General features: G+C 48.1%; 1 protein-coding gene across 8 annotated transcripts in view; it reads left to right on the top strand.

The window, feature by feature from the left end:
- The window catches only part of LOC144481884 (nuclear receptor subfamily 4 group A member 1-like), a 78343-nt gene that overhangs the window by 47182 nt on the left and 18878 nt on the right, over nucleotides 1-12283 (top strand). For all 8 annotated transcript variants that reach the window (XR_013495794.1, XR_013495791.1, XR_013495792.1 and 5 more), the window contains exon 3: nucleotides 8132-8261. Coding sequence is in view for 4 of the 8 variants with exons in the window: in XM_078201038.1 (XP_078057164.1) it covers nucleotides 8132-8261 (130 nt within the window). In the remaining 4 variants the exon portion in view is untranslated. The remainder of the gene's footprint in view (nucleotides 1-8131; nucleotides 8262-12283) is intronic.

The following is a 12283-nucleotide window of genomic DNA, read 5'->3' on the forward strand; positions in this document are numbered from 1 at the left end:
AGCGGAGGGTACGGCAGCAGATCATCTTGAAAGAAGGAATTGAGAACCGCAAATATGACCAAGCGGCCAGTGAGTTCTGCATAACACAATGTACCCTTTTAACAGTGAATTTTCCTGGCCCAGAGCCAATATCGAATCTGTTTTTCATCACATTGCATCGACAACACAGATACTCAGCACAGCTGTGACACTGGATCTTAGCAAAGGGTGGGGTCGTGGGGAAACAGAGAGACCCAAGCTTCTGCAGATGTTCTGGCATCCTACCAATGAGCCAGTTGCTTGGCAACAGGTCAGGTGGGGAATATTGGGAATCATAGATTTAACAAATGTCAGCCAGTTCATTCATTGATTAGTGTCACAAGTCGGCTGAGGTTCAGACTGCAATTTGTACAGGGATGTGGGCCAAACGCGGGCAATTGGGATTAGCTTAGTGGTTAAAGAAAGGGGCGGCATGGACAAGCTGGGCCGAAGGGCCTGATTCCATGCTGTCAACCTCTATGACTCGAATGAAATTACTGTGAAAATCCCATCGTCGCACACTCCTGTTCGGGTACACTGAGGGATAGTTTAGCATGGCCAATCCACCTAACCTGCACATCTTTGGACACTAAGGGACAATTTAGCATGGCCAATCCACCTAACCTGCACATCTTTGGACACTAAGGGGCAATTTAGCATGGCCAATCCACCTAACCTGCACATCTTTGGACACTAAGGGGCAATTTAGCATGACCAATCCACCTAACCTGCACATCTTTGGACACTAAGGGACAATTTAGCATGGCCAATGCACCTAACCTCCACATCTTTGGACACTAAGGGACAATTTAGCATGGCCAATCCACCTAACCTGCACATCTTTGGACACTAAGGGGCAATTTAGCATGGCCAATGCACCTAACCTGCACATCTTTGGACACTAAGGGACAATTTAGCATGGCCAATCCACCTAACCTACACATCTTTGGACACTAAGGGACAATTTAGCATGGCCAATCCACCTAACCTACACATCTTTGGACACTAAGGGACAATTTAGCACGGTCAACGCACCTAACGAGCACATCTTTCGGACAGTGGGAGGAAACCGGAGCACCCGGAGCAAACCCACCCAGACACGGGGAGAACGTGCAGACTCCACACAGACAGTGACCCAAGGCCGGGATTCGAACCCAGGTCCCTGGCGCTGTGAGGCAGCAGTGCTAACCACTGTGCCACCGTGCCGCCCATATATAGTAGACATAATGGCCACTGTTCTTTTTTTTAGTCATTCGTGGGGCATGGGCGTCGCTGGCTGGCCAGCATTTATTGCCCATCCCTAGTTGCCCTTGAACTAAATGTCTTGCTAGGCCATTTCAGAGGGTATTTGCGAGTGAACCACATTGCTGTGGCTCTGGAGTCACATGTAGGCCAGACCGGGTAAGGACAGCAGATTTCCTTCCCTAAAGGACATTAGTGAACCAGATGGGTTTTTCCGACAATGGTTTCATGGTCATCAGTAGATTCTTAATGAATTCTTAATTTATTGAATTCAAATTCCACCATCTGCTGTGGATGGGATTCGAACCCGGGTCCCCCAGAACATTCGCTGAGTTTCTGGATTCATCATCTAGTGATAATGATGCTCGGCCATCGCCTCCCCTTCAATAGTGTTTGAACGTGGCACAGTATTTGTGGATCTCTAATGGATAAAAAAGGCATCTTCTCTATGATACAGTGCATTTCTGAGGACTGAGACACTCTCCTTCCACCACTCGGCCCGGAGGCCGAACCTGGCACTGATAGATAGAGGTTTATCTTTGTTCTGAGGGGCGGAACTATGCAAAGGAATCTTAACCCAGGCAGATGCATCTAAATATCCATTCTCATACACTCTCGTGCTCACTGTTAAGAATGGTCGGTGTGGGAATTGGGAAAGCCACTGGGATAACCCCCATGATCTGCATGGGGAATCACTAATTGACCTCCCAGTTGGGCCCATTGAATATGAGTTCCCTGAGGACTGGTAATTAGCCCACCAGGGGGAGCTCATATGCCCAACTGTATATAAAGCAAGACCCTGAGAGGGTCCGTTAACCTTTTAGTCCCTGTTGGGACCTGTTGTGTTCACCACAGTCTTGTGGTTGTTGATTATTTTCATTTTGTGCAATAAAAGCCCGGTTCTTTCACAGCCGACTCCTGGAGTTATTATAGCCATATTGCTTGATCTCTTCTGTGGGCAAGGTTGAGTTGTTCAGGCAAAGGGATGATATTTGATTGGCACTGATGTCTGAGTGCTTGACATGCGCAACGTGCGCAAAAGCATATTTCTTTCCCACACCCACCACACTTACCTCAAGAACCCCTCTATTCCAGCCTTTTAGTTTTATAAAGGCATTTTAACTGGGCTGGATTGCTGATTTGTGTGCTTTGGACTATTCAAGTCCCCCGCTCTGTAACACAAGTACATCTCGTCAATTGGTGCCAAAGCGTGTTGGAAACTAGGGCCAGTAAGTAGTCTCACAACACCAGGTTAAAGTCCAACTGGTTTATTTGGAATCACGAGCTTTCAGAGCACAGCCCCTTCATCAGGTGCGTGGAGAGTTGTGTCCACAAACAGGGTATATATAGACACAAACTCAATTCCAAGATAATGGTTGGAATGCGAGTCTTAACAGGTAATCAAGTCTTTACAGGTACAGACAATGTGAGTGGAGAGAGGGTTAAGCACAGGTTAAAGAGGTGTGAATTTGATTTGATTTGATTTATTATTGCCACATGTATGAACACGCAGTAAAAAGTATTGTTTCTTGCACGCAATACAGACAAAACATACCGTTCATAGAGAAGGAAACGCGAGAGTGCAGAATGTAGTGTTACAGTGTAGGGAAAGATCAAGTTAATGCAAGGTAAGTCCATTCAAAAGTCTGACGGCAGCAGGGAAGAAGCTGTTCTTGAGTCGGTTGGTACGTGACCTCAGACTTTTGTATCTTTTTCCTGACGGAAGGAGGTGGAAGAGAGAATGTCCGGACTGGATGGGGTCCTTGATTATGCTGGCTGCTTTTCCGAGGCAGCGGGAAGTGTAGACAGAGTCAATGGATGGGAGGCTGGTTTGCGTGATGGATTGGGCTACATTCACAACCTTTTGTAGTTTCTTGCGGTCTTGGGCAGAGCAGGAACCATACCAAGCTGTGATACAACCAGAAAGAATTGTTTCAAGCCAGGACAGTTAGTGAGATTTTGCAAGCCCAGGCAAGTTGTGGGGGTTACAGATAGTGTGACATGAACCCAAGATCCCGGTTGAGGCCGTCCTCATGTGTGCGGAACTTGGCTATCAGTCTCTGCTCGACGATTCTGTGCCGTCGTGTGTCGCGAAGGCCGCCTCGGAGAACGCTTACCCAAAGATCAGAGGCCGAATGCCCGTGACTGCTGAAGTGTTCCCCAACAGGAAGGGAACAAGGAACTAGGGCAAGAAGCCTCTCCAAATCAAATGGATTTTGAATTGTCAACATTTCACAGTAATGAGAACTTTACTCTTTGCCCTCTCACACAATCGCCGGAATTCTTTTGCCCCACCATAGAATCGGAGCAGGCATGGGGTGGACAATGGAAATGTCTGTTGACCTTGGGCAGGAGTTTCCAGTCTCACTTGAGGCCATAAAATGCCGCCCAATGCTCCATGACAAATGGTTGTACAAAGGACACTGCTGTGGCCAATTCCCTGAATTTTCTTGTTTGTCCATCGTTCGGGATACACCGCCCTCCACATTCCCCCTCACTTCCTCACTGCGCTCAAATCAGAATTCATCTAACTCACTCTTAACCCAAAACCATTGGAGCTCCTCATCTCCCTCAGCCTTCTCACCCAGGGAGAGGCGATGGCCCAGTGGCATTATCGCTAGACTGTTAATCCAGAGACTCAGGGTAATGTTCTGGGGGACCCGGGTTCAAATCCCGCCAATTGATGTTGGAATTTGAATTCAATAAAAAGTACCTGAAATTAAGAATCTACTGATGACCATGAAATCATTGTCGGAAAAACCCGCCTGGGTCACTAATGTCCCTTTAGGGAAGGAAATCTGCCGTCCTTACCCGGTCTGGCCAACATGTGACTCCAGAGCCACAGCAATGTGGCTGCCTCTTAACTGCGCTCTGAGGGGAATTGATGGCCTAGTGGTTATTGCTCAACTATTAATCCAGAAACTCAGCTAATGTTCTGGGGGCCAGGGTTCGAATCCCGCCATGGCAGATGGTGGAATTTGAATTCAATAAAATAAATATCTGGAATTAAGAATCTACTGATGAAACCATTGTCGGAAAAACCCATCTGGTTCACGAATGTCCTTTAGGGAAGGAAATCTGCTGTCCTTGCCCGGCAGAAGGAACGAGGAACTAGGTCTGGCCTCCATGTGACTCCAGAGCCACAGCAATGTGGTTGACTCTCAACTGCCCTCCAAGGGCAACTAGGGATGGGCAATAAATGCTGACCCAGCCAGCGACGCACATGTCCCACGAATGAATAAACAAAAGTAAAAAAAGGTTTTGGTGTCAGTTAACCAATACCTCATGATGCAGCTCATCTTCTCTCCCAGGTGTGAGTTCAAAGGTGCAATCCACCATCCAGGTTCATTTGATTTGATTTATTATTGTCACAATAACTGTCCATGGCTAGGGTGTAGAGGAAGATCAGCTTAATGTGAGGTAGGTCCATTCAAAAGTCTGATGGCAGCAGGGAAGAAGCTGTTCTTAAGCCTGTTGGTACATGCCCACATCTCCCTCAGCCTTCTCACCTGAGGGAAAGGTGATGGCCTCATGGTGTTATCGTTAGACTATTAATCCAGAGACCCATGGCAATGCTCGAGGGACCCGGGTTCGAATCCCACCATGGCAGATGGTGGAATTTGAATTTGTATCTTTTGTATGTTTTTCCCGACGGAAGAAGGTGGAAGAGAGTGTGTCCGAGATGCGTGGGGTCCTTGATTATGCTGGCTGCTTTTCCGAGGCAGTGGGAAGTGTAGACAGTGTCAATGGATGGGAGGCTGGTTTGCGTGATGGATTGGGCTACATTCATGATCTTTTGTAGTTCCTTGTGGTCTTGGACAGAACAGGAGCCCAGACCAAGCTGTGATACACCCGGAAAGGATGCTTTCTATGGTGCATCGGTAAAAATTCAATCTAACTGGTCATAGCCCTGCAATAATCCTGGGTTCGGGCATTTCACCAGCTTGGATTCGAAGGAAGTGAATGGAAATTGAAACCCTGTATTTGGACCAATGCTAAGAGTTCCAGTTTGGCATGTTTGAAACTAGCTCAAGTTGACCTCAGCTGCTATCACTGTATCTCTGCTTATCCCATTATATCCCCTCTGCATTTCAACTCATTTCCATTATTCAGGTAGGTGCAATCCTTATAATGTCAAGATCTTCATTACCATCACTCTTGCCTTAAAGTATTCCCCATCCCCACCCATGCTATTTTTCCACCAAGATCATAGAATCATAGAATCCCTGCAGTGCAGAAGGAGGCCACTCGGCCCATCGAGTCTGCACCGACCACAATCCCACCCAGACCCTATCCCCACATTCTGGGACGCTAAGGGGCAATTTAGCATGGCCAATCCACCTAACCTACACATCTTTGGACACTAAGGGGCAATTTAGCATGGCCAATCCACCTAACCTACACATCTTTGGACACTAAGGGGCAATTTAGCATGGCCAATCCACCTAACCTGCACATCTTTGGACACTAAGGGGCAATTTAGCATGGCCAATCCACCTAACCTGCACATCTTTGGACTGTGGGAGGAAACCGGAGCACCCGGAGGAAACCCACGCAGACACGGGGAGAACGTGCAAACTCCGCACAGACAGTGACCCAAGCCGGGAATCGAACCCGGGTCCCTAGCGCTGTGAGGCAGCAGTGCCAACCACTGTGCCACCGTGCCACCGGAATCATCTTCTCTCATACACTTTGGCTGGATCCATCCATAGGGCCCCAACACAAGAGTTTGCCAGAAGAGGTACTACTTGTGACACTACCTTTCAACCTAACAAAATAACAATGGTTGGCTGCACGTGTAATGAAGGTTGTGTCCTGTTTTATCCATTTTTAAACGTTGTTCGCATTTTCTCCCACTTCCCCAGCCCCCCCATACCAGTCTCGTGAAAGTGGCACCTCATACAGCGGGGCATTTCCTCTGGGTGCTGGAAGCTCTCTGGTACACCTCGCCCAACTGCCCACTCTTCGGGCTTGAGCTTATGCAGTGAGCCTTGGCAGGCTATTGCACCTTGAGGGACTTCACCGTCGAGCTTGCTGCTGTCTGGTGGTAAAGTCCACATGCTCGCGCTATCCGCTATGAACCTCCCGGAACAGCGAGCTGGTGCTTTCTTGTTTGCCCCTCAGGGGGCAGTGAGCCAACGTTAGCAGGTTCTCCCCGTGTCTGCGTGGGTTTCCTCTGGGTGCTCCAGTTTCCTCCCACAGTCCAAAGACATGCTGGTTGGCTGGATTGGCCATGCTAAATTGCCCCTTCGTGTCAGGGGGATTAACAGGGCAAATATATGGGATTATGGGGATACGGCCTGGGTGGGAATCTCAATGAACCGAATGGCTTCCTTTTGCACTGTAGGGATTCTGTGATGGGTGGCACGGTGGCACAGTGGTTAGCACTGCTGCCTCACAGCACCAGGGACCCAGGTTCAATTCCGGCCTCGGGTCACTGTCTGTGTGGAGTTTTCACTTTCTCCCCGTGTCTGTGTGGGTTTCCTCCGGGTGCTCCGGTTTCCTCCCACAGTCCAAAGATGTGCGAGCAATGTTGATTGGCCATGCTAAATTGTCCCTTAGTGTCCAAAGATATGCAGGCTAGGTGGATTGGCCATGCTAAATTGCCCCTTAGTGTCCAAAGATATGCAGGTTAGGTGGATTGGCTATGCTAAATTGCCCCTTAGTGTCCAAAGATATGCAGGTTAGGTGGATTGGCTATGCTAAATTGCCCCTTAGTGTCCAAAGATGTGCGGGTTAGGTGGATTGGCCATGCTAAATTGTCCCTTAGTGTCCAAAGATATGCAGGTTAGGTGGATTGGCTATGCTAAATTGCCCCTTAGTGTCCAAAGATGTGTGGGTTAGGTGGATTGGCCATGCTAAATTGTCCCTTAGTGTCCAAAGATATGCAGGTTAGGTGGATTGGCCATGCTAAATTGTGCCTTAGTTTCCAAAGATGTGCAGGTTAGGTGGATTGGCCATGCTTAATTGTCCCTTAGTTTCCAAAGATGTGCAGGTTAGGTGGATTGGCCATGCTAAATTGTCCCTTAGTGTCCAAAGATGTGCAGGTTAGGTGGATTGGCCATGCTGAATTGCCCCTTAGTGTCCAAAGATGTGCAGGTTAGGTGGATTGGCTGTGCTAAATTGTCCCTTAGTGTCCAAAGATGTGTGGGTTCGGTGGATTGGCCGTGCTAAATTGCCCCTTAGTGTCCAAAGATGTGCAGGTTAGGTGGATTGGCCATGCTAAATTGTCCCTTAGTGTCCAAATATGTGCAGGTTAGGGGGATTGGCCATGCTAAATTGTCTCTTAGTGTCCAAATATGTGCAGGTTAGGTGGATTGGCCATGCTAAATTGCCCCTTAGTGTCCAAAGATGTGTGGGTTTGGTGGATTGGCCATGCTAAATTGCCTCTTAGTGTCCAAAGATGTGTGGGTTTGGTGGATTGGCCATGCTAAATTGCCTCTTAGTGTCCAAAGATGTGTGGGTTTGGTGGATTGGCCATGCTAAATTGCCCTTTAGTGTCAGGGGGACTAGCTCGGGTAAATGTTTGGGGTTATGGGGACAGGGCGGTGGTGGGATTGTGGTCGGTGCAGCCTCGATGGGCCGAATGGCCTCCTTCTGCACTGTGGGGATTCTGTTAGTTTCATTGCTGCATTCGGGTTATGCCCAGACTGGGAATGGAAGCTGACAGCTTTGCTGGTTTGAAATGAGGGGGTTGAATTTTTAATATCGCGCCTACTTGCTGCTCAGACATTCAACTTGCTGAGGTGAAAATGGGGATGTGCGCAGATAACCTGCGCATTACTGCATCCAGTTGTCGAGGTACAACTGTCAGCCAGCACCTCTTTCGTAACCGCCTGTCCTCACTGCTAATTTCCATTTGCCTCCATAGCGCACGGTTCAGAAGAATGCCAAGTATGTCTGCCTCGCCAATAAAGACTGCCCTGTGGACAAACGGCGACGCAATCGGTGCCAGTTCTGCCGGTTTCAGAAGTGCCTCACTGTGGGTATGGTAAAAGAAGGTAAGCATTTGGACAATTTGAGATACGTTTTTGGTCATTGACGTTTTAATTTGTCACATCTGCCTCTCTAATTCTAGTCACCTAGTGCCATAAATTTTACTCTAATTGAAATATAATTTAATACAAATATAATACAAAAATACAGTAGGTTTGCCCTTGAGAATGCATCTCACTTCTTTACATATTCCCTTGAGGTAATCTTGCATTGGGGAAGTAACAGTTTCAGGATCTGCTCCCTCACACCCCTTGCTATCATCTGTTAGGGTCTGTCCCACATCCCTCTCTGGTAAGTTACTGATCTATGCTTTGGTGGTTTGCTATTTAGAATCATTGCACTTATTAAAATACAAATCGAGACAAAGCTATTCAAAGCAGGTGGCACGGTGGCGCAGTGGTTCGCACTGCTGCCTCACAGCGCCAGGGACCCTGCCCAGTGACACAGTTGAGGCTACCTCATTGAATGTTTTTAAGGCAAAGATAGATACATTTTTGAACAGTAAAGGAATTAAGGGTTGTAAGTGGAGCTGAGTCCACGAAAAGATCAGCCATGATCTTATTGAATGGCGGAGTAGGCTCGAGGGGCCAGGTGGCTACTCCTGCTCCTAGTTCTTTTGTTCTTATGACCTGATTTCAATTCCAGCCTCTGATGACTGTCTGTGTGGAGTTTGCACATTCTCCCCGTGTCTGCATGGGTTTCCTCCAGGTGGTCCAGTTTCCTCCCACAGATGTGTAAGTTAGGTGGATTGGCCATGCTAACTTGCCCCTTCGTGTCCAAAGGTATGTAGTTTAGGTTGTTTGGCCATGCTAAATTGCCCCTTAGTGTCCAAAGATGTGTGGGTTAGGTGGATTGGCCATACTAAATTCCCCCTTAGTATCCAAAGATGTGCAGGTTAGGTGGACTGGCCATGCTAAATTACCCCTTCGTGTCCAAAGATGTCTAGGTTAGGTGGATTGGCCATGCTAAATTGCCCCTTAGTGTCCAAAGATGTGCAGGTTAGGTGGATCGTCCATGCTAAATTACCCCTTAGTGTCCAAAGATGTGCAGGTTAGGTGGATCGTCCATGCTAAATTACCCCTTCGTGTCCAAAGATATGTAGGGTAGGTGGATTGGCCATGCTAAATTGCCCCTTAGTGTCCAAAGATGTGCGAGTTAGGTTGATTGGCCATGCTAAATTGCCCCCTTGTGTCCTAAGATGTGCAGGTTAGGTGGATTGGCCATGCTAAATTGCCCCTTAGTGTCCAAAGATGTGCGAGTTAGGTTGATTGGCCATGCTAAATTGCCCCTTTGTGTCCTAAGATGTGCAGGTTAGGTGGATTGGCCGTGCTAAATTGCCCCTTAGTGTCCAAAGATGTGCGGGTTAGGTGGATTGGTCATGGTAAATTGCCCCTTAGTGTCAGGGGGACGAGCAGGGTAAATACGTGGGGTTACGGGGATAGGGCCTGGGTGAGAGTGTTGTCAGTGCAGACTCGATGGGCTGAATGGCCTCCTTCTGCACTGTACGGATTCGATGATTCTATGAAACCACGTTGGTAGGAATGGGGAACAGGCTACGAGGAGGTGAACTTAAACCAATGGATTTGGCAGTGATAACCAGAAAAGCACTGGGAAAGCCAAAACATTGGGCACCTTCATAGTAAGTATGGAGCAGGTAAAGGAAATGTAAAAGGCTTCTGTTCCCAGTAAAACACAACAGAGTGTGAACACAGGATCAGGAGGAGGCCATTCAGCCCTGCGAGCCCATTCTGCCATCCAATTCGATCATGGCTGATCTGTATCCTACCTCCAGCAAGTCCACCTTGAAACTGTACACTCACTGAACGGTCTTGAATGGTCTTACAATCTCAGTCTAGACATTTTTCCTCGACAGCCTTTTTCTTGAGGAGAAAGTTCTTGAGGAGAAAGTTCTTGGGGAGAAAGTTCTGGATTGCCACGACCCTTTGTGTGAAAAAAGTGCTTCCTGACATAACCCCTGAAGGGCCTTGCTCGAATATTAAGGTTCTGTCCCTTTGTTCTGGACTTTCTTCAGCAAAGAATACTTTTCTCTACCTACCCCACAAGTTCCTTTAACCATCCTTTAACACCTCAGGTAGATCACGGCAGAATTTTCCCGTCCCGCCCGCCTCGGGAATCGTAGCAGACGGGCAGGGGAGTGGGGGAACCTTGCTAAAGTTCGTTGACCTCGGGCGGGATTTTCTGGCTTTGGGGCAAGCAAGGCCAGGAAATCCCTCCCCACATCTCTTGAGTGCATATTTAACCTGGAGGTTATTAAAGCCATTGGATGAGAATTTTTTCCGACAGATTACTTACAGCCAGGTGGGAACATCTTGTTCCTTTGAAGTAACACCTCACCTGTGAGCTTTGAGAACACATACTTTGTCAAAGCTTGAAGACGCCATTACCAGCTGCCGTTCCCACTTTGGCAATGTCCTCCCTTCAATCTTTGAACTCAGCCAAACCGAACATTGTCATTGTGACAATCCTGGCGCGCTCACCGTTCTAGCATTTCCCCCTCCAGAACTGGACTCATCTTTGCATCCAGTGTTTGTCTTCCCACATTCAGGCCATTGAGGAACCTTTCCCTGCGTCCTCTCATATAGGATCATTTTGGGTCGTGTTTCCTCCCCACTGCGGCACGGTGGCACAGTGGTTAGCGCTGCTGCCTCACAGCACCAGGGACCCAGGTTCGATTCCCGGCTTGGGTCACTGTCTGTGTGGAGTCTGCATGTTCTCCCCCCGTGTCTGTGTGGGTTTCCTCCGGGTGCTCAGGTTTCCTCCCACAGTCTGAAAGACGTGCTGGTTAGGGTGCATTGACCCGAACAGGTGCCGGAGTGTGGCGACTCGGGGATTTTCACAGTAATTTCATTGCAGTGTTAATGTAAGCCTTACTTGTGACACTAATAAATAAACTATGAACTCTTCTTTTGTCCCCTTGCCTTTTCTGGTGGCTGGGACAGTTCAGGAGTTGTTAAATTCCAGAGTTTGGAGCTGGTCACAGTGACAGCTGAAGTCCACGGAAGAACATCTTCTTGCCACGTGGCGAACTGTGCTCAAATTTTCTTCTGTGTGTTGTAACTCTGTGATTGATATAAATGACTTGGATGAAAACGTAGATGGGTGGGTTACTAAGTTTGCAGACGACACAAAGATAGGTGGAGTTGTGGATAGTGTAGGTTGTCAAAGGCTACAGTGGGATATAGATCTGTTGCAGATATGGGCAGAGAAATTGAAGATGGAGTTTAATCTGGGCAAGCGTGAAATACTGCACTTTGGGAGATCAAATGTCAAGGGTTCTTGATTAATAAGGGGATCAGGGGTTATGGGGAAAAGGCAGGAGAATGGGGATGAGAAAAATATCAGCCATGATTGAATGGCGGAGCAGACTCGATGGGCCGAGTGGCCTAATTCTGCTCCTATGTCTTATGATCTGATGTGTACAGTTAATGGCAGGATCCTGAACAGCTATGAGGTACAGAGGGACCTTGGGGTTCAGGTCCATAGCTCCCCGAAAGTGGCCTCACAAGTAGATAGGGTGGTAAAGAAGGCGTGTGGCATGCTGGCCTTTATTGGTCGGGGCATTGAGTTCAAGAGTCAGGATGTCATGTTGCAACTTTATAACACTTTGGTTAGGCCGTATTTAGAGGATTGTGTCAAATCTGGCTGCCACATTGCAGGAAGGATGTGGAGGCTTTGGAGAGGGTTCAGAAGAGGTTTACCAGGATGCTGCCTGGATTAGAGCGTATGAGCTATAAGGAGAGGCTGGACAAACTAGGGTTGTTTTCTCTGGAGCGGCGGAGGCTGAGAGGAGACCTGATAGAAGTCTATAAAATTCTGAGAGGCACAGATAGGGTCGACAGTCAGAATCTTTCCCCCAGAGTTGAAATGTCTAATACTCGGGGGCACGCACTTGAGGTGAGATGGGGAAAGTTCAAAGGAGATGTGAGGGGCAAGTTTTTTACACAGAGAGTGGTGGGTGTCTGGAACGCGCTGCCAGGGGTGGTGGTGGAGGCAGATACGATAGGGG

Source organism: Mustelus asterias, chromosome X (assembly GCF_964213995.1).
Source record: "Mustelus asterias chromosome X, sMusAst1.hap1.1, whole genome shotgun sequence".
NCBI lineage: Eukaryota > Metazoa > Chordata > Chondrichthyes > Carcharhiniformes > Triakidae > Mustelus > Mustelus asterias.